This window comes from Petromyzon marinus, unplaced genomic scaffold, assembly GCF_048934315.1.
Source record: "Petromyzon marinus isolate PM22_M1 ecotype Great Lakes invasive population unplaced genomic scaffold, UKy_Petmar_22M1.pri1.0 PM_G_Scaffold_19, whole genome shotgun sequence".
Classification (NCBI taxonomy): Eukaryota; Metazoa; Chordata; class Hyperoartia; order Petromyzontiformes; family Petromyzontidae; genus Petromyzon; species Petromyzon marinus.
The window spans coordinates 2,827,189-2,849,728 of NW_027422750.1; the positions used below are offsets into that span (position 1 = coordinate 2,827,189).

Below are 22,540 nucleotides of genomic sequence, written 5' to 3' on the forward strand. Positions count from 1 at the left end.
AGCACGATAATTGTCAACCCTTGATATACCTTAAGCATGTTGTGAGCATCCTGTTGTGTCTTGTGTTGAGTACATTCATCATAGGTTTGCTCTGTAAAGGGGGGAATCGCAGTGAATTTATCCAAGTTTGCTCACGTCCCTAAGCCTCAGTGTGGACTGCATGATGATAGGTACGTTTGACGGTAAATTAAGTGTGCTGAAAATTAAAAATGCAACAGTGATGAATACTTTTGATTTAAAGCTTTCGTGACTGCAGGGATTCATATTTTTGGTTATTTAGGTAAAGTCATTTGATTGTTTAATATTTTTATTATTTTATTGCTCTCCTATTGTTTCACGACGTTTCGACTGCAACACAAGCAATCATCATCAGGTGTGAAAACCACAGCAATCATCATCAGGTGTGAAAACCACAGATTTGTGGTTTTCACACCTGATGATGATTGCTTGTGTTGCAGTCAAAACGTCGTAAGAATGTTATTGTTTTATATTTTTATTTTTTAATTGTTCCCCTTCTACGTGGTGACTTTACCGAAAGAACCAAGAATATGGTGATTAATACATTAATTATGCTGAGTCATACCGTGTTAAGGTGTGTTGTACTTGTATAGCCATGGCAAAGCTTGATATTTTAAACGTGTTTGTCTTATTGCAGATGCAGTGGCCCTTCTGAGCTCCTGTCCCCACAAGGTCAGTTGGGTAATTTGGTTATGTCTGTAGATAATAGCTATATGCTCAACTTAAAATGCTACACTTGTCATTTTGATAACTCTGTGTCGTCTGAGCTCTTAACCTCCTAATGCATTGACTACAATTAACTGCAACGTTTGATTTTAAAATAAGCGATGCAGGAGAGACTATGTGTCTCTTTGCCCATCTCTCTCTGGGCCCTTTGGTCGAGTGTCTGTCCCACGAGACATGCTTCATCATGCCCTTCATGTCTTATCTATCTCTCTGTCCCTTCCGCTTCCAAAGTGTAAAATCTTGGAGTATCAAAGGCCACCCTGATTTTCTTGTAATCATGCATCTTTTTTCACCTTGCGATACAGAACAATAATAAGGCACTGTTGTATTTATATGTTTATAACCCTACATTTTAATTGTGCAAACCTGGAAGCAAATTAAAGGAGATAAGAAAAGATGGAGGCTTAAAATACCGTCGTCAAAAAAGTCAGAATAATTGTCTTGCTCAAATGAGCATTGTTGCACACTGCTGTTTATAGCCCTGATCCAGCGGTGGGATTTCACCTTTCCGACGGCAGGGGCAGACCCTATGCATAGGACAACCACAGATTAATTGTTCTCACACACACTGGTACTTACAGACCACGCAGGGTTGATGGGCAGAGTCAATCCCAAATGAGGATTTAAATTTGTAATCTTCCAATTTGCAAGCATTCGATCTCGTGCTGAGCCACAACGTCGGATAGCTTTAAAATGCGGCCATAGACTCTAAAAAGAGCTCAACATAATTATCTTGGGAATGTATTATAATAGATGATAAAATCAATTAAAATGTAATTCCTTGATTTCTTTTCCAGATTAAAAAATGTCAAAAGTACAAGGCCAAGCATATAAAGCTGTTTCCGACATACAGGGTATCCCAAAAGTTAGAGTAATTTCATTGAATGTAACACTGGCATTAAAAAAATGTGTTTATTCTTTAAGGTAATATTTTATCTATTATTAATACCTATTTTCTTCTGCCCCTGGGGTCACCTCGACAAAGAACCCGAATTGAATTGAGACAAAATAATTGATGAATGTTCAAAGATTACACCTGCAGTCAAAAGAGTCCTTAATTAATTTCAAAAGAGAATTCAAGCATCCATTAATGTCAATGGGAGTCAGTTTGAACGTTTGCTAAAATAAATCAAATAACCCGATGTGGTTTGTAAAAAATAAGTATAATAACTCTTTGTGCCCTTACTTTTGGGCTGCTACTGTATATTTATGCACTCTGGATAGGGACAAACATTTAACATGCAACAATATACATCAAGAAGCTTTGTAATACCGCTCTCTATGAAACGTGGTGTGTGCAGCTGTGTTTGCTGGTGACAAGAGTGTGGATCATCGCACGTCGGGGTCAACAGAGTTACCAAGTAGAGTGGCCAAACTCCGATCTCCCGTGAGCGTCACTGATGTTCCAGCTCCAGCATTTCGAAATCAAGACGACAGTGGGTCTGTCTCCCAGATCACCTTTCACACAACACACATTCAACATGCAAACGTTATTCAGCGAAATCATCCAAAATGCACCACCAGGTCTTACCAGTCCAAAGCTAATCAGGTTTAAGTCTGATTAAGCATTCAATGGGTGGTCATCGGGACATGCCAGATGTTGATAGCTTGGACTATGATCTGGGTTGTCTCCGAGTTTTCCAGTTTTCTACAACATGCTAACTTTCTCATGAATGGAAATGGCCAAACATCCCAAACCAAGATCTTCTGGAAGCACAGTCTTAGTAGTCAGTGAGGTTTTCCTGGAAAATTAAATAGCTTGATCTTTAAGAGAGTAATGGAAGTTATGGGTCGAAATAAGCAACAGCCAATCAGAATATTCTGGTTGATACAGGTTTACTAGTATCAAGTCGATACCAGATGACAGGTATGGACTAGAATACCTATTTAAACAGTTCACATAATTAGCCTGACTTCATCCTGATTACAGTGTGGCATTCAGGCAAGATGGGAGTGCCCATTGGGTGTGGCCGGCCTGGTGGAATCGCAAATGAAATGTTGAATTTTAGCCTCCTTGACGATCACAGCGATGCCTATAGAGTACATTTCAATGGCATTACTGGCCAGCTGGTTTCATGGTCTATGGCAGGGGTGGGGAACCTTTTTATCTGCCAAGGGCCATTTGGATATTTATATAACATCATTCGTGTTATATAAACAAATTAATTGGTGATAGTTAATAGTACAAAGGTAGATTGCCAATACTGCTAAATAGGCCACATTCTGGTTGTGCAGAGTCGACAAGAGGCATGGCAACCATAGGAAGAGACCTTATGACAGATGCTCAGGACTGGATGGGCAGTGGAGTCACCAGGAGCAGCGTGATCCAGCTGTTCCCCCGTGTGTCACACAAGCCAACCAACCCTTGCCAGCACATCCTGAGCAGGTAAAATTGCATCACAGACTTAACGTGAAAATGTAAATACTACATTTAATATGCACGTTTGGTAAGAATATGATAAACCACGATCGCACGCGCGGTTTAAGGTTTAGTTCCAAAGAAAGCAATGCAATTATGATTATTCATAGAATTTAACAACAGTTACCTCCTTATCACTGTTCTGTATCTGCTGTGACTACTCTTCGCTTGAACCTCACCCATTGAACTCTACACATATAATAATAATAATAGGGTTTTCCCCCTTTTTTCTGGCAACAAAACTGAAACCTTTTTACAAGGATTCATGTCTACTGCATTAACCACAATACTTGCAGTCAAAATGCAAACAAAACAAATACTATGATAATATGATGCATTGTCCTTGAAACTGATTGGTCCACACCAGGGGACGGCTTTCTTTTGAGCCTCGACCCAATTGGTGCTCGACCAGATGACATCAAAAGGCTCAAAAGAAAGCCGTCCCTTGGTGTGGACCAATCAGTTTCAAGGACAATGCATATATTATCATAGTATGTGTTTTGTTTGCATTTTGACTGCAGGTATTGTGGTTAATGCAGACATGAATCCTCGTAAAAAGGTTTCAGTTTTGTTGCCAGAAAAAAGAGGAAAAACCCTATTATTATATTTTGGTACTGGCAAAGGAGGTCTAAGGATGTAGATGCTCTACACACATGTTGAGCGCTCGGTTTACCGGACTGTTTCATCTCATCCACGCTCTGCATGCGCTAACCACAACAACTCCCTCTTTGCTTCTTTCTTCTTCCCTCGCTTGTAGAAGTCTCGTGGTATCAACGGCTGTCGCCACGATGACATCTTGTGTTTTGACACGATTGTGATTGGAGGGCGATGTTTAAGTGCTTACTCTTTTTTGACATCTCAGGTGGCATGCGGTGTGAAATCCTACGGTGATTCCAAAAGTCGCATGTTTTTTTCTCCAAGTTCCACTAGGTGAGACAAACCAGTGCTTTAAACAACGGGCCCAAACACCGGTGCAGTATTATCGTATTTAACGTTCTTATACAGTGTCTGCCCCAGCGGTAGTGGGTTTTTTCCCCCGCTTGTTGTAAAGGTCCCGGGGTTAGAATCTAGCAGACTGTCCTGGATATTACTGCCAGGCAATGAACTGCTAAGTACGACACGCCGTCTGCTTCGAAGAGGATGCTAGAAGAGCCCGTGGCATTGTTTTAAGATGAGTTGGCCATTGCGTGCCAGAGTCAAATTTGCAAATGACAGTCCTGCACTATTGTACACCGTATATTGAAAGGTTGAATTTCCCGTGGGGGTAAGAAGTGAAACGCTTAGTGACGGTGCTGTTGTTACGAGTGTGTAACAGGGAGTTCATTGAATCTTCAGACAGTGATTGTACTCGGTTGTCAAGAAATTGCCATCCGCCACAGTCGGTTCGTGACCTTGTGCAATGTGTCAATAGTGAGGAAGGGAATCAAGGCATAGTTTATACATTCCAAATGTTAGGATTTATTGTATTCTAGATCGGGTTACTGTCCTTCTGTCTGTCGTCGTGAAGCATGTTTAAAGAATCCGTCCGCGTTGGTGCCCTATAAAAAAAATATTGAGGGAATTGCACGTGAGAGAAAATGAATCAGAACAACCCACCCTCCCATATTAAACATGAGCAACCCTCACAAGTCCAGTCATGAAGCTGGGTGTAATTACCAGCGAAGCGTCACAGTACGCAATTTGTAAATGTTGTGCATTTATCAATGGTATGAGTTTCTTGGGTTAGATCGCAAAAATGTAAATGTGTCGTTAAACCCGCCACCACCCGACACAGCCAACTAGTAAGGTTTGTCACGTAAACAGAACGTGACAATTCGTTACTAGTACAGCACGCCGGTGTGTTGCAGAGCAAATCCACAACATTAACAATCTGAGTACGACGTTTCGCCAGTGTTCGCGACCAGCATCATCAGGCGACAGCCAGATTTGTTCTGTCCTCCTGTCTCCACAAATCTGGCTATCGCCTGATGATGCTGGTTGTAATTACTGGCGAAACGTTGTACTCAGTTTGTAAATGTTGTGGGTTTACTCCACAACACACCCGGTGTGCTGTGCAGGTAACGAGTTGGCATGTTCTGTTCAGATGTCATAGTTTTCATAGTTTCATAATTTCATTATTTGGTATAGCCCTGTGAGCCATTCGGCTCTTGAATCGGGTGCAACCGCAACAAACAAAAAACATGAAAACATCTTGAAGTGATTTTGTGCATGTGCAAACAGAAAATCCAGGAAAAAACATCAAAATATTCCTGAAATAGCACTGCACACCAACGCTGTGTGCAAAAATCCCAGTGGGATGCAAGTCAAACAAAAACAAGAAAACTTAGATTAGGGCATCAGTCTAACTCTGTACTACAATAAACAAAAACATTACCAAACCCAAAAACTTTTAGAAATCACCAAAATAAAGCCATAAATGCAATGTAACAGTGATCATAGGAACTGTGACCGAATTTTTAACAATAAACTACATAAATAACATGTAACACCAAACCCTAGAGCCACAGCTATGTCGGGTGGTGGCGGGTTTAACCACACATTTATATTTGCGCGATATAACCCCCCCTCCAAAAAAACCTTACTAGTACAGCACGTTGATGTAACGGAGAGCAAATCCACAACATTTTTAATCTGAGCACGACGTTTCGCCAGTGATTACAACCAGCATCATCAGGCGGACGGCCAGATCTGTGCATTTACTCTGCAACACACCGGTGGGCTTAAGTATGAACTAATTGGCACGTCTTGTTTACGTGACAAACCTTACTAATTGGCTGTGTTGGGTGGTGGTGGGTTAACGACACATTTATGCGATCTAACCCAAACAAAAACCTTTCTACTGTATTCATAGCAATTGGCGCCCCCTATTGGAGTGATGTATTTTTTGACCGATGTTTTCCTGGGTTAATAAGTATAGTGACTATAGTCTATATGGTGAATAATATGGCCTACTGTGAGGGGTTTTTTAAAATTGACGCACTAATTGTAATGCTGGTCGTTGTTGTTCGACATTTTAGCGTACAACAAACGGAGGACGCTGAGGATGCTATGAAGAACTTTCTGAAAATATTTAGAGGGATTTTCTGAGTTGGTAAATTGATTTTGAAACGTCTGACCGAGGTGTTCTAGCAAAATTGCGTCACTTATATTCTTTACGGATGGTCTTCATCATAACAGCAATTTCCTTGCCTGCAACACAACTTGTATAAGTTAATGTTTTTTTTTATAATGTAGTTTATCTAATAAAAACATTTCACGGTTGGTGTTGCATATCTAATCCTCTGATCGTATTACCAGTTTCAGTAAATGGTCAAGAGATGTAATGTTCCACAGTTGTGAAAACAAAGTCAAAGTTTCAAAATACTTTTGAGCGCCGAACGACGCCTCTGAAAGGTTTTTAGCCAGCGGAAAGACAAAGAAAATCCTTCTGTGATAGCGGAGGCGGCGGGGAGGGGGGACTGTAGACACAGCTCCTGTATGGGATGGAGAGTTTCTCCAGCGACCTAGGGGAAGAGGAGACGAGGCCACATGGTGGGAGACTGTGACGCAGATCTGAGAGAGGTCGCTGTTGTACAGCAGCAGCAGCGGTAGCAGCTGCGGGGATTGACGGGAGGGTAGAACGCGTTGGAACCTGTGCCAGGCTAGGTGCAGGAGGTCACGGGACAGACCCAGCAGGTGACATTAGTTGACTCACCGAGATGACTGGCAGATGCACCACTGTGCCAGGCTAGGTGCAGGAGGTCACGGGACAGGGCCAGCAAGTCACATTAGTTGACTCACCGAGATGACTGGCAGATGCACCACTGTGCCAGGCTAGGTGCAGGAGGTCACGGGACAGGCCCAGCAGGTGGCATTAGTTGACTGACCGAGATGACTGGCAGATGCACCACTGTGCCAGGCTAGGTGCAGGAGGTCACGGGATAGACCCAGCAGGTGACATTAGTTGACTCACCGAGATGACTGGCAGATGCACCACTGTGCCAGACTAGGTGCAGGAGGTCACGGGACAGACCCAGCAGGTGACATTAGTTGATTCTTTAGCACCCATGCAGAACTGCCATAAAGTGGCGGTGACGTGACCACAGCGCTTGTGCCAGGTTAGGTGCACTTAAAGTGCACACTTTGAGGCCACGTGAAGTATCGAAGGCTCTCTGCGAGCCGGTCACGGGACAGACTAACCGAGATGACTGGCTGTTTCACCACCTGTGCTCCCCATTGTGCCAACTCGCTGTATTTTATCCGCCCAGTGCAACGCTCGTTGTTGTGAGCGTCGCTTCTCCAACCACTGCTGTTGTTGGGAGGGCGACTGCCTCTACTGCCCAGTAGCGTTCTTCAGGAAACTCCTCCACAGAGCCCAAGCTTGGCACCGCTGGTCGGCAAGTCCACTCAGCTCCAAATACTCCTGTGCCGCATCAGTCCATCCCTTCTCATAGTTTCATAGTTTCATTTATTTGGTATAGCCCTGTGAGCCATTCGGCTCTTGAATCGGGTGCAACGCAAACAAACAAAAAAACATGAACAAGAAAACATCTTAAAGTGACTTTGTGCATGTGCAAACAGAAAATCCAGGAAAAAAACATCAAAATATTCCTGAAATAGCACCGTACACCAACGCTGTGTGCAAAAATCCCATTGGGATGCAAGTCAAACAACAAGAAAACTAAGATTAAGGCCATCAGTCTAACTCCGTACTACAATAAACAAAAACATGGTCAAACCAAAAAACTTTTAGAAATCACCAAAATAAAGCCATAAATGCAATGTAACAGTGATCATAGGAACTGTGACCGAATTTTTAACAATAAACTACATAAACAACCATGTAACACCAAACCCTAGAGCCACAGCTGGCTGCATGAGTTACTCCACAAACAACAGGAGCATCGGTCGGAGTATCAAATTTTTCAATGCACCTTTAAGATCAGCATGCTAAATCACAAAACAGATAATACTTTGCAGCGGTCATCCGGAGCGAAACATTTTATTTTATTTTAGGCCACTGAATAGCAGTGGCAAGCTAGGGGTGTACAACTCCTCTAGAGCAGTTTTGAGTGAATATCTCATAGGTAGCGATTCAAGTTGCAGTTTATTGGCAATAGCATTCCAGACCCTGGGGGCATCAATAGCAAAGGCCCTTCCTCCGGGTTTTTGTACGGGCAATAGGGAATGTGAAGCCGGTAGATGAGCAAAGACCCGAGGTCAAAATTTGTTCAAATGTGTTCTTTGAAACAGAGAGGAGATCCAGCAGCAGGCAGTCTGCGGGTTGTTTGGTTCTCCAGCTCATGGTGCGAACCCCTCGCCCACAACAGGGGGGGAAGGGAGGGGAATGAGAAGGGAGGAGCCGGAAGTGAGGGGGGGCGGGGTCTGAAGTGAGGGGCGAGGGGGGGGCGGAGGTGAGGGAGGTGACGGGGGAGAGGAGGGCCGGAAGCGAGGGGGGGAGGGTGGGAAGGGCGGAAGCGAGGGGGGAGGGGCATAAGTGAGGGGAGGGCCCGGGGGGAGGGTCCAAAGAGAGGACGAAAGAGGGGCCGGATGTGGAGGGGGGCCGGATGTGGGGGAGGGGCGGATGTGGAGGGGGGCCGGATGTGGGGGAGGGGCGGATGTGGAGGGGGTGAAGTGAGGGGGAAGGGCTGGAAGTGAGGGGGAGGGGCTGGAAGGTGGCGTCCTAGCTAGGTGCTGTCCCTGTCTCTCATCTCTCTGCGTCATCTCCCAGCTGCTCGGGACGTCTCCTGGGCTCCCGGGCGCTCCAACAGAGGTCTGACTCCACCACTCCACCACCCTCCTCCTCCTCCTTCCCTCTCTCTCTGCGCTGTCTCCCACGCAGCCGCTGCCGTCTTTGTCTCCCGTTGCTGCTGTGGCCACGGCCCCGAGATCTGTGTCAGTGTGTGTCTGTGTGTGTGTGTCTGTGTTTGTGTGTGTGTCTGTGTCATTTAGGCTGGCCTGCCTACGATCCATCCTGGGTTTAACCAGACTGGATTGTGTGAGGAGCTCACAAATCCTTGAAAGATCTGGGCAGGGTCCCATCGGTGAGCTCCTCCGGCAGGCAAGTCTGCGATGGCTGGGTCATGTAGCCCGCATGCCCAGCCACCGCATGCCGAAACAGCTTTTGTTTGGCCGGATTGAGGGGGCTAAGCGGGCGCGGCACGGGCTAGAGAAGAGATGGAGTGATGTGGTACAGGAGGACGTGGAGCTGAGTGGACTTGCCGATGACTGGTACCAGCGGTGTCAAGATCGGCCTCTGTGGAGGAGGCTCGTGAAGGATGCTACTGGGCAGTTGGAGGCAGTCGCCCTCCAACAACAACGGAGGGCGGAGGAGCGACGCTCACAACAGCGAGCGGAGCGCCGGGTGGCTAAAGCACAGCAGGTTGGCACAGTAGGGGGCACAGGTGGTGCATCAGCCAGTCATCTCAGTCAGTCGACCCGTGGCACCTGAGTCTGCCCCGTGACCTCCTGCCAGCGGGCGTTCGACACTTCACGTGGCCTCAGGGTGCACATAGCCTGGCACAAGCGTCGTGGTGACGTCACCGCCACTTAGTGGCGAATGGCGGTTGTTGTTGTTGTTGTCTGTGTCTGTCTGTGTGTGTGTGTCTGTGTGTGTGTCTGTGTGTGTGTCTGTGTTTGTGTCAGTGTGTGTGTCTGTGTGTCTGTGTGTGTGTCTGTGTGTGTCTGTCTGTGTGTGTCTGTGTGTGTGTGTCTGTGTGTGTATCTGTGTGTGTGTGTGTCTGTGTGTGTGTCTGTGTGTGTGTCTGTGTTTGTGTCAGTGTGTGTGTCTGTGTGTCTGTATGTGTCTGTGTGTGTGTCTGTGTGTATCTGTGTGTGTGTGTCTGTGTGTGTATCTGTGTGTGTGTGTCTGTGTGTGTGTCTGTGTGTGTGTCTGTGTTTGTGTAAGTGTGTGTGTCTGTGTGTCTGTGTGTGTCTGTGTGTGTGTCTGTGTGTGTCTGTCTGTGTGTGTGTCTGTGTGTGTGTCTGTGTGTGTGTCTGTGTGTGTGTCTGTGTTTGTGTCAGTGTGTGTGTCTGTGTGTCTGTGTGTGTCTGTGTGTGTGTCTGTGTGTGTCTGTCTGTGTGTGTCTGTGTGTGTGTGTCTGTGTGTGTTTGTGTCAGTGTGTGTGTCTGTGTGTGTGTCTGTGTGTGTGTGTCTGTGTGTGTGTGTCTGTGTGTGTCTGTCTGTGTGTGTCTGTGTGTGTGTGTGTGTCTGTGTGTGTTTGTGTCAGTGTGTGTGTCTGTGTGTGTGTCTGTGTGTTTGTGTCTGTGTGTGTGTCTGTGTGTGTGTTTGTGTCAGTGTGTGTGTGTCTGTGTGTGTGTCTGTGTGTGTCTGTGTGTGTGTGTCTGTGTGTTTGTGTCTGTGTGTGTGTTTGTGTCAGTGTGTGTGTCTGTGTCTGTCTGTGTCTGTGTGTGTGTGTCTGTGTGTGTGTCTGTGTGTGTGTCTGTGTGTGTCTGTGTGTGTGTGTCTGTCTCTGTGTGTGTCTGTGTGTCTGTGTGTGTGTCTGTGTGTATGTGTGTGTGTGTCTGTGTGTGTGTGTGTCTGTGTGTGTGTGTCTGTGTGTCTGTGTGTGTGTGTCTGTGTGTGTGTCTGTGTGTGTGTCTGTGTGTGTGTCTGTGTGTGTGTGTGTCTGTGTGTGTGTGTCTGTCAAAACAACCCCCTACCTCCTCGCGGGGCCGGACGGGCAACTCTGTCGTGGACAGTGCTGTGGGGGGAGATCCAATTTTGATTGGCTCCTCCCCTCATGGCATATGTGTCCACCACAGGGGCTAAACGGGGGCTCTGGACGGGTGCGAGGGGCTGGTAACCCCTCCATCTTCAATTAATTACCACGAAACCACGAATTAAACTGAAATATGTAACTAATAAGCTTGTGCCGGAGGCCCCGGGGGGCCAGGCGTCTATGACGTCTCCTGGCCAAACCCCATTTGGCGGAGCCAGGAGATTGAATACCTACCCTCGGGGCTACTCCAGAAACAACGAAAAGCCACTACGGGTGGCCACGTGGAATGTTCGAACGCTCACTGCAGAGGAGAGGCTGCCACTCCTCTGTCGGGAGCTGGACCGGTACCGGCTGGATCTATGCGGCATTCAGGAGGTCCGGTGGTGGGTGTACACCCAGTACCCCATTCCAACCTAAAGTTTCCTGGTCTCAGTTATCTGATGAAAGTTGCAAGCGAGAATTTCATCATCGCTTGCGGCTGGGATTGGCATCGTCCCCGACTCCTCCTGATGTCGAGGGTAAATGGGTGAGGTTTAGGACTGTGACTCATGCAGCTGCAATGGCTGCTTTGGGTATGCGGTCCAGACCTCCCCAGAGACCCTGGCTGACAGAGGAGGTGTTCAGGATGGTTGAGAAAAAGCAACAGGCCCACTGTCATCGGCTACAGAATCCCACGTCAGAGAATGAGGAGGCTTACCGCAGCCTTCGCTCGGAGGTTCCGAGGGCCGTGAGGCGCTGCAAGGATGGGTGGTGGTCGCGGGTTGCTGAGGAGATAGATGCTGCCTCAGTGGCCCATGATCACAAATCTCTATTTAACTCCATCAAAAAGTAACCTGCAGCGCCACACCTATTACAATCATTAGGGGAAAAAACGGTGATCCAATCTCCGACCCCCAGGAACAGGTTCGCAGATTTGCTGAGCATTTCTGTGAGGTCCTGGGGGAGGGAAAATCCCTCAGCCAGGAAAACATCGTGGCACAAAATGAGGATGACCCTGCTGAGGCTGCGGTGCCTCAAATATTGGAAGAAGTCACCCCCTGTGAGTGGCTGGCTGAGGTGCCATCTGCTGAGGAAGTATTGAAGGCGATCAGGAGTCTGAGACCAGGAAAGGCAGCGGGCAGAGATGATCTCCCAAGCGAAATGCTGAGGGAGGGTGGCGTTTGTGCACAGACTGCCCTATATGACATCATAACAACAGTCTGGACCACTGGACGGGTTCCGCAGGATTGGAAGGATGCCCTGGTGGTCCCCCTTTTTAAGAAGGGGGACCGCACAGACTGTAACAACTACAGGGGCATCTCACTCCTCAGTGTGCCGAGAAAGGTCCTGGCAAGGATTATTCAGCATCGCCTTGCCAGGCACGCTGAGGAGAGGCTTGCGGAGCCCCAATGCGGTTTCAGGAAAGGGCGGTGCTGCACAGATGCCATATTTTCTGTCCGTCTGCTACAGCAGAGGTGTAGGGAATTCCAACAAGACCTACATCTCTGCTTTATTGACCTGGTCAAGGCCTATGATACCATCAGTAGGCCTGGGCTATGGGTCGTTCTTCGTGCTTTTGGAGTACCTGACCCTCTGCTCACGATCATTAAGGACCTTCATGATGGTGAGCGGGCCCGGGTAAAACTACGTGGCCGGGAGTCAGAGCCATTCCCTGTACACCTTGGGGTGCGACAGGGATGTCCTCTGGCTCCCACATTATTTAACATCTATTTTGACCACGTAGTTCGTGAAGCCTTCAATAGCTGTACCGGGGGAATCTCCATATGGTACAGATATAATGGGAGGCTAATCGATGCCCGGGTGCGGTCAAGGGATGGCTCCCTATTGCTCAACCACGTTATGTATGCTGATGATTTGGTAATAGCTGCTCAGTCAGAGGAGGAGTTGGAGACGCTGCTGCTGAGACTGGAGCGTGCCACTAAGAGGTGGGGCCTTACCATCAGCCCCAACAAAACTAAGCACCTGCCTGGGTATTTTGTACCATCGGACACTCCACCCCCACAACTCCCAATCGGTGATGGGGCAGTTGTGGAGAGAGTGGAGAGTTTCCCATACCTGGGCAGTGTGCTTATGACTGGCTCCAGTTTAACAGCAGAGGTCTCACTCCGAATCAGTCGAGCGGCAATATCTTTTCATCGGTTGCGTAATGCTGTGTGGAAGCTACCTGGTCTGTCGCTCCGCACTAAGCTTCATGTCTTCTCGGCCACGGTCATTCCCTCCCTTCTCTACGCTTGCGAAACGTGGACCCCCCTGGTGGAACATCTTCGCCGGTTAGAAACATTTAGGCTGGCCTGCCTACGATCCATCCTGGGTTTAACCAGACTGGATTGTGTGAGGAGCTCACAAATCCTTGAAAGATCTGGGCAGGGTCCCATCGGTGAGCTCCTCCGGCAGGCAAGGCTGCGATGGCTGGGTCATGTAGCCCGCATGCCCAGCCACCGCATGCCGAAACAGCTTTTGTTTGGCCGGATTGAGGGGGCTAAGCGGGCGCGGCACGGGCTAGAGAAGAGATGGAGTGATGTGGTACAGGAGGACGTGGAGCTGAGTGGACTTGCCGATGACTGGTACCAGCGGTGTCAAGATCGGCCTCTGTGGAGGAGGCTCGTGAAGGATGCTACTGGGCAGTTGGAGGCAGTCGCCCTCCAACAACAACGGAGGGCGGAGGAGCGACGCTCACAACAACGAGCGGAACGCCGGGTGGCTAAAGCACAGCAGGTTGGCACAGTAGCGGGCACAGGTGGTGCATCAGCCAGTCATCTCAGTCAGTCGACCCGTGGCACCTGGGTCTGCCCAGTGACCTCCTGCCAGCGGGCGTTCGACACTTCACGTGGCCTCACGGTGCACATAGCCTGGCACAAGCGTCGTGGTGACATCACCGCCACTTAGTGGCGAATGGCGGTTGTTGTTGTGTGCAAGCGGATGCCTAAACAGCTAGAGAAGAGATGGAGTACACAGCAGGCGTCAGGTTCGGGATCGAATCCACGACCTCCTGTATACCAGGCGAGGGAGTCAACATTTTATTGATTGGCTGTGTCGGGTGGAGGAGGGCCCGAACGCACACACACGCGCGCGTCCACAAGAGATCTTGACCCCAAAAAAAACAAATTACGAATCGTCTTCTCGGGCGGCATCTTTGCTCCCTTATACACCGCAATTGATGATGCTATCCAGGAGGGCACGGGACGGATGCGCGTTTGTTTTTTCTCGAGTGCCATCGAGAACTCGTCTCTCGGCAGCGCGCGAGGAACCAACGCAACTGCCGTGGCCTTCTTAGGAAATGCGTCCTCATGGACATGACCTCCGAACAAGTGACCGATTGACATTTTACAACGAAAATAGATGAACGCTGTTCGAACAGAGGGCAGTAGTGATAATAACGATGTGATTCAGTTCACCCGGGGGGGAATTCCTCGCCGAGTCTCAAGGCTCTTATTCAAGAAGGGTTTGTGAGATTTTTGCACACAGAGTTGTAATAAGTTTTTTTCTTTTCTGGAAGATTTGCTGTTTTATCACAGGATGTTTCCGTTACGCGTCGTCGCTTTAAGATGTTTCTCTGTTCATATTTTGTTTGTTGCGGTTGCACCCGAACTCAAGAGCCGCATGACTCACAGGGCTATACACCTAATAAATGAAACTTGAAACTTGATTGGACTTGCCGATGGCCGCTACCAGCGCTGTAGATGTAGATGCCACTGGTTCTTCACGTTCTGCAGATGCAGATGCCATTGGTTCTTCACGTTCTGTAGACGTAGATGCCACTGGTTCTTCACGTTCTGTAGATGTAGATGCCACTGGTTCTTCACGTTCTGTCGATGTAGATGCCACAGGTTCTTCACTTTCTGTAGATGTAGATGCCACTGGTTCTTCACGTTCTGGAGATGTAGATGCCATTGGTTCTTCACGTTCTGTAGACGTAGATGCCACTCGTTCTTCACGTTCTGTAGATGTAGATGCCACTGGTTCTTCACGTTCTGTCGATGTAGATGCCACTGGTTCTTCACTTTCTGTAGATGTAGATGCCACTGGTTCTTCACGTTCTGCAGATGTAGATGCCATTGGTTCTTCACGTTCTGTCGATGTAGATGCCACTGGTTCTTCACGTTCTGCAGATGTAGATGCCACTGGTTCTTCATGTTCTGTCGATGTAGATGCCACTGGTTCTTCACGTTCTGCAGATGTAGATGCCACTGGTTCTTCACGTTCTGTAGATGTAGATGCCACTGGTTCTTCACGTTCTGCAGATGTAGATGCCACTGGTTCTTCACGTTCTACAGATGTAGATGCCACTGGTTCTTCACATTCTGCAGATGTAGATGCCACTGGTTCTTCACGTTCTGCAGATGTAGATGCCACCGGTTCTTCATGTTCTGCAGATGTAGATGCCACTGGTTCTTCACATTCTGCCAATGTAGATGCCACCACTGCCATTTATTGTGCGTGGAGGTTGAACTTACGACTCTCATTCCAAACGGGCAACTGGACAAACGGGATAGGTTTTTTTTTTATTATCTCTAAAAGTCCTGAAGTTGAATGTTTGTAAGTAGAGTAGTGCCTGTACAAACACGGGTGAACGTTTCCCCGCAGCGGCGTCACTGAATTAGACCGGCGGCCACGATGAGCTGGGGCTACCTCACGCATCTGCTGGAGGAGGTTCATCGGCACTCCACCTTCCTGAGCAAGCTGTGGATCACCACCTTCGTCATCTTTCGCGTCGTTCTCACGACGGTCGCCGGCGAGTCCATCTACTACGACGAGCAGGGCCGCTTCTCGTGCAACACGGCGCAGCCCGGTTGCGAGAACGTCTGCTACGACAGCTTCGCCCCGCTCTCCCACGTCCGCTTCTGGGTGTTCCAGATCATCGCGGTCGCCACGCCCACCATCCTGTACCTCGGCTTCGCAGTGCATCGCATCACCAGGTACCGAGGTTCTCGGAGGGAGTTTTCACAGTGGGGGGGGGGGGGGGGGGGGCTACGGTGGAAATTTGAATGGCTGCCCGCAGTTGGAAATGTTTTAATTTGTTTTTTAATTAGGTTGCGCCGTCGTTTTGGTCACGAGTTTGAACGGTGAAAGTGCCGGCAAGGTTTCCCCTTGACTTAGGAACGGAGTTCCGTTCCCGAGCCCCCCCGTCGGTACGTCCGAACGGCTAGTTCAGTTCGGGAGGGCGAATGTGCGCTGTGTTTAAACACGCACACGGTCAGCGTCGTAAAATATTCTGCGATTCAACAGCAAAAAGGGAAGCATTGTTAAACTCTTCAACAATAAGAAATATAATACATTTGCATGCGATATTATAATTGCACATGTATAAAAGGCAAAGTTGTGAGTATGTGTCTGTTCAAAATGTTTAGCGTACTTCCCGACATGCAACAAACTTGAAATTTGCCATGTGGGTACTTTCCATACTGTACACCATGCAAACATAAAAATACACTTATTTTTTTTTGGGGGGGGGGGTGGGGAAATGACGATGAAGTGTGGCGAGAATCGATATCTGGTGAGCTTTGTGGTATCGATTAAACGGGAATAGGCTGATTCTAAAGAAATCTACAACCTTCGATTCCTTTGCGCGATCTAAAGAATCGAATCTTGGCGCGCGAGCGTACGTTTTTTTATGCCGTGCGTTGGGTTTCATTTTAGTTTTTACGAATGAGGCAATGATCAAAGTTTTTTTTTCCACTTGTATATGTTATGTTTTTAAGTTTTGAGAAGTGTTTCAATATATGTTTTCCCCCGGGCAACGCCGGGTGCTTCCCGCTTAGTAGTAAATAAAGCGTCAAATTTTAAAGGAAGGTAAATATTTTAACTTACCTCGAGTCCCGACGCTGGCTCGCTCGTAGCGAGGGGTGAAACTTCGACGCCGCCGCCGCCGCTCTCTGTCGTGGTAGGATCGAGTACAAGCGAGACGAACAAACCAAGCGAGCCAAGCGAACCGGCGGCCCCGACCGCGTGGTTGAATGCACGGAGAAAGAGGAGGAGGTGGAAGAGGAGGTGGAGGAGGAGGGTGAAGAAGATGGCGAGGGGAAGCAGCACAACGAGCGGTGGAGGATCAAGACGGACGGCCTGATGGTGGCCTACACCCTCCAGCTGCTGGCCCGCACGCTGGCCGAGGTTGGCTTTCTGGTGGGGCAGTACCTGATGTACGGCGTGGAGGTGGCCCCGCGCTTCAAGTGCGTCCGTGACCCCTGCCCGAATAGCGTCGACTGCTTTGTGTCGCGCCCCACAGAGAAGACCGTCTTCCTTCTGGTCATGTACGCAGTCGCCGGTCTCAGCCTCCTGCTCGAACTGTCCGAGATTGCCTACCTGGGGCTGGGCACCATCCACGACTCGCTGAGCGGGAGGCACCGGCCACGGAGCAGGTGGGGGGCCTCGCCGGCGCGGTTGGCATTGCGTCACGTAAACTAAACGTGCCGGGTCGCTACCGGCTCGACACTCGCCGGCTGTGTGTCAGAGAGCGACCCCCAACTACGCCGACAATTCGAGTTTCCGTGACGTTTCGCCGATGATGACAACAGCAAAAAAACATCATGGGACCTCCCTTGCCAGTAACAAAATATAAGAATTGGTTTTACCCTTTCTAGTAATAAAACAGCTGTGTGAACATGATAACACCAAACGTAAACCTCTTGCAAGGAATCATCTCACTGCATTGGCCACGCACACGGTACTTGTAATGAACATGCAAACAGAAAAAAAACATGCTCTGGTAGTCTACGAGATGATGATGATGCATTGTCTTTGAAACTGATTGTTCCACACCAGAGACAGCTTTCTTTAGAGCCTCGTGTGTCTCACCCCGAGCTGTCAATGTCTTCGTAGTGGCATTGTCCTCTCATCTAACACTGTTTGAGACTAGGCTCTAAACAAAGCTGTCTCTTATTCTTGGTTCTTTCGGTAAAGTCACGTGGAAGGGAAATAATAACGGTTCCGTCAGCTTCCCAACCGCTATATATAGATGTTGTGTATAGTTTATAGTGTAGTGTATAATGTAGTGTATGTGTTGATATCTATGTATATAGATGTTGTGTATAGTTTATAGTGTAGTGTATAATGTAGTGTATGTGTTGATAGCTATGTATATAGATGTTGTGTGTAGTGTATAGTGTATAATGTAGTGTATGTTTTGATAGCTATGCATATAGATGTTGTGTGTATTGTATAGTGTAGTGTATAATGTAGTGTATGTGTTGATAGCTATGTATATAGATGTTGTGTATAGTTTATAGTGTAGTGTATAATTTAGTGTATGTGTTGATAGCTATGTATATAGATGGTGTGTATAGTTTATAGTGTAGTGTATAATGTAGTGTATGTGTTGATAGCTATATATATGCTGTGTGTAGTGTATAGTGTATGTGTTGATAGCTATGTATATAGATGTTGTGTGTGTAGTGTATACTGTACAGTGTAGTGTAATTGTTGATAGCTATGTATATAGCTGTTGTGGGTAGTTTATAGTGTAGTGTACAATGTAGTGTATGTGTTTATAGCTATGTATATAGATGTTGTGTTTGTAGTGTATAGTGTAGTGTATGTGTTGATAGCTATGTATATAGATGTTGTGTTTGTAATGTATAGTGTAGTGTATGTGTTGATAGCGATGTATATAGATGTGTGTAGTTTATAGTGTAGTGTATGTGTTGATAGCTATGTATATAGATGTTTGTAGTTTATAGTGTAGTGTATAGTGTAGTGTATGTGTTGATAGCTATGTATAGATGTTGTGTGTAGCGTATAGTGTAGTGTATGTGTTGATAGCTATGTATATAGATGTTGTGTATAGTTTATAGTGTAGTGTATGTGTTGATAGCGATGTATATAGATGTGTGTAGTTTATAGTGTAGTGTATGTGTTGATAGCTATGTATATAGATGTTTGTAGTTTATAGTGTAGTGTATAGTGTAGTGTATGTGTTGATAGCTATGTATAGATGTTGTGTGTAGCGTATAGTGTAGTGTATGTGTTGATAGCTATGTATATAGATGTTGTGTATAGTTTATAGTGTAGTGTATAATGTAGTGTATGTGTTGATAGCTATATATATAGATGTTGTGTGTAGTGTATAGTGTAGTGTATGTGTTGATAGCTATGTATATAGATGTGTGTGTAGTGTAGTGTATGTGTTGATAGCTATGTATATAGCTGTTGTGTGTGTAGTGTATACTGTATAGTGTAGTGTATGTGTTGATAGCTATGTATATAGATGTTTGTAGTTTATAGTGTAGTGTATAGTGTAGTGTATGTATTGATAGCTATGTATAGATGTTGTGTGTAGTGTATAGTGTAGTGTATGTGTTGATAGCTATGTATATAGATGTTGTGTATAGTTTATAGTGTAGTGTATAATGTAGTGTATGTGTTGATAGCTATATATATAGATGTTGTGTGTAGTGTAGTGTATGTGTTAGCTATGTATATAGATGTGTGTGTAGTGTAGTGTATGTGTTGATAGCTATGTATATAGCTGTTGTGTGTGTAGTGTATACTGTATAGTGTAGTGTATGTGTTGATAGCTATGTATATAGATGTTGCGTGTAGTTTATAGTGTAGTGTACAATGTAGTGTATGTGTTGATAGCTATGGATATAGATGTTGTGTTTGTAGTGTATAGTGTAGTGTACGTGTTGATAGCTATATATATGTTGTGTATATTTTATAGTGTAGTATATGTGTTGATAGCAATGTATATCGATGTTGTGTGTGTAGTGTATAGTGTAGTGTATGTGTTGATAGCTATGTATATAGATTTTGATTTAAAGCTTTCGTGACTGCAGTAATTCATATTCTTAGCTCTTTCGGTAAAGTCACGTTGAAGGGAAACAATAAAATAATAAAATATATATATAAAACAATAAAAATTCTCACGACGTTTCGACCATAACACAAACGGTCGTCATCAGGTGTGTCGGTTTGCATTATTTTTTTTATTTTTTTACAGTGTCTTTATTTATTTTAAGAAAAACGTCAGCGCCACGCGCAGCGATTTGGCAGTTTATTTAGAAGGACGAGTCCATCTATGTTCTGAAAAGAGGAGGGGGGAGACGAAAAAGTAATGTATGCTGTCTGAAAGCCACTGTAAGCGTGAACAATCAATTAAGACCTGAAATGGTTAATCAAATCTTTCCAATGATTGCTAAGCCAGAATCCATCTTCTCGGTTGGAATTGTCTCTGTGCTTGTATATGTGGATAGCCTCATGAACGAATCTCTCATGGTAGCCAGATGGCTTACAAAGAACCTCTGTCTTGGAAAAGTCAATGTCATGTGAGCCTACTGAATTATAATAATGATCTGCCACGGCCGAGGTGTTGGTCCTACGGTGTTTAAGGTCTGCTTTGTGTTCACGGATGCGGTCCGAGACGTGGCGTTTGGTTTCTCCAATGTAACTACTACCACAGAGGCAACTTAGTTTGTAGACACCAGGGTACTGTATGTCCGGAATCACTTCTTTTACAGACGGAACCAGATCACGGATTTTATGTAATGTGTTGAAACGGACCTGGATCTTGTGTTTATTCAAGATTTTAGAGATCTTTTTTGTGATCGCCGCAATGTAGGGTAAAGTGATGGTTTTGAAAGGCTCCTCAAGAGGGTCCTTCATGGTTTGAGTGATAGCTTTGCGGATTGTATAGTCGGAGTAACCATTAGCCTTAAGAACTTGGTGTACGTGCTTGAGTTCACTGACTATGTGTTCCTGGTCGGATATGCATTGGGCTCTATGGTACAGAGTCTTGATGAGAGAATTCTTCTGTGATGGATGGTGGTGGGAATCCGGTTTTATTGTTTTATATATTTTATTATTTTATTGTTTCCCTTCAACGTGACTTTACCGAAAGAGCTAAGAATATGTATATAGATGTTGTGTGCACTATACACTGCACTATACACTGCAATATACACTACACTATACACTGCACTATACACTGCACTATACACTACACTATACACTACAATACACTGCACTATACACTGCACTATACACTGCACTATCCACTGCACTATGCACTGCACTATACACTACACTATACACTGCACTATACACTACACTATACACTGCACTATTCACTACACTATACACTATACACTGCACTATACACTGCGCTATACACTACACTATACACTACACTATACACTACACTACACACTACAGTACACTATAAACTACACTATACACTACTATCCACTGCACTATACACTACACTATGCACTGCACTATACACTACACTATACACTACACTATACACTACACTATACACTACACTACACACTACAGTACACTATACACTACACTATACACTACTATCCACTGCACAATACACTACATTATGCACTGCACTATACACTACACTATACACTACACTATACACTGCACTATACACTACACTATACACTATACACTGCACTATACACTACTATACACTACGCTATACACTACACTATACACTGCACTATACACTACATTATGCACTGCACTATACACTACACTATACACTACACTATACACTGCACTATACACTACACTATACACTATACACTGCACTATACACTACTATACACTACGCTATACACTACACTATACACTACACTATACACTACTATACACTACACTATACACTGCACTTTATACTACTATACATTACACTATACACTGCACTTTATACTACACTATACACTGCACTATACATGCGATATAACCAATAAACCCTCTATCATGGAGAGTGTATATCTATTTTTTGTTAATGAAAATACTCTTATTGAAATTCGACTCGTTTCTAGGGTGGCAGATGCTGTCTAGCCGGAGTCCACGGCGGGTCCCAGAGCGACGTCACCATCGGAATTGTGGCAGCTCCGTGACGAGGTGAAGGAGCTTCAGACGGAGCTGGGGGCGACGCCGAGGGCCCACCAGGAGCCCCCCGAGCAGGCCGCTGGCGGCGCCTCCCACGGCGTGGACGCGCCCCACGACCTGCACGTCTTGATTTAGCGGGATAGTTTTACTCTCGGGCGTAGGTTATCGCTCAAATCGCTTTTTGCCATCCCACGTTCCATTTACTCGGCCCCCCAATGCCCCGCCGCCGTTTTGATCGTCTCGACTTTGGAGGTTTTCTTGACATTCTTCCGTCAAGATTCAATCGGAGGCGACCGTTTGTGCTTTTAAGATTCGAGCGGCAGAGTGCGGGCACCCCGCTAACGCGCTCGCGACGGCACGGGGGGCACGCCAGCACCCAGCCTCGTGGCTCGGGTGATACGGCGCTGGGTTTGTAACCCAGAGCATTTAGAGTTCAAATCTCCTTAGAACGCGTTTTGTGTGACATCGTGGCTTTCGCATTCGGTCAACGTATAAACGCACGAGTTGGGGGGAATGTTTGCGTGAGGGTTTGCAATCAATATGGAGGTGTGTTTTGATTAAAGAAACCCAAATATTTTTGTTACTTTAGCTTACTTCTTAATTTGCGTGAGTTTCTGTTGTCATTTTTTGTTAAACTTCCTCACTCATCAGTGGACAAGAGGGCCCGAGTTTAGCGGGCACGTCGTTATTATACCGTAACAGCCTGCTCCGATTTATATTGACAAAACAAAAGGCGTTTAAGGTGTTGGCTATGCCAACAGTGGATAACCTGGAGTTCTGCATTAATTTTGTGCAGTGTTTGAAAGCTATTATTCATCATTAGACCTCCTTTGCC

General features: G+C 46.3%; 2 protein-coding genes and 1 long non-coding RNA gene across 3 annotated transcripts in view; all 3 read left to right on the forward strand.

Moving 5' to 3' along the window:
- The window catches only part of LOC142912138 (putative ATP-dependent DNA helicase HFM1), a 33,142-nt gene extending 32,342 nt beyond the window's left edge, over positions 1-800 (forward strand). Inside the window, exons 30-31 of the mRNA XM_076060456.1 lie at positions 85-170; positions 656-800. Coding sequence (XP_075916571.1) covers positions 85-170; positions 656-800 — 231 coding nt within the window. The remainder of the gene's footprint in view (positions 1-84; positions 171-655) is intronic.
- A 1,276-nt stretch (positions 801-2,076) lies between these two features.
- Positions 2,077-6,424, forward strand: LOC142912158 (uncharacterized). Its single transcript, XR_012933939.1, has 4 exons — positions 2,077-2,184; positions 2,980-3,130; positions 4,026-4,093; positions 6,181-6,424. It is a non-coding gene; the product is annotated as an uncharacterized LOC142912158 (long non-coding RNA).
- A 9,027-nt stretch (positions 6,425-15,451) lies between these two features.
- LOC142912116 (gap junction gamma-1 protein-like) lies at positions 15,452-22,281 on the forward strand. The gene is made up of 3 exons (XM_076060433.1): positions 15,452-15,779; positions 16,749-17,219; positions 21,636-22,281. Exons 1-3 carry the CDS (start codon positions 15,478-15,480, stop codon positions 21,652-21,654), a joined length of 792 nt encoding a protein of 263 aa, XP_075916548.1. The 5' UTR covers positions 15,452-15,477; the 3' UTR covers positions 21,655-22,281.
- Positions 22,282-22,540: the final 259 nt, after the last annotated feature.

Coding starts and splice junctions, on each gene's coding strand:
- LOC142912116 (XM_076060433.1), top strand. CDS start 15,478: ATGAGCTGGGGCTACCTCACGCATCTGCTGGAGGAGGTTCATCGGCAC. Junction 15,780..16,748: donor GCAGTGCATCGCATCACCAG/GTACCGAGGTTC, acceptor CTGTCGTGGTAG/GATCGAGTACAAGCGAGACG.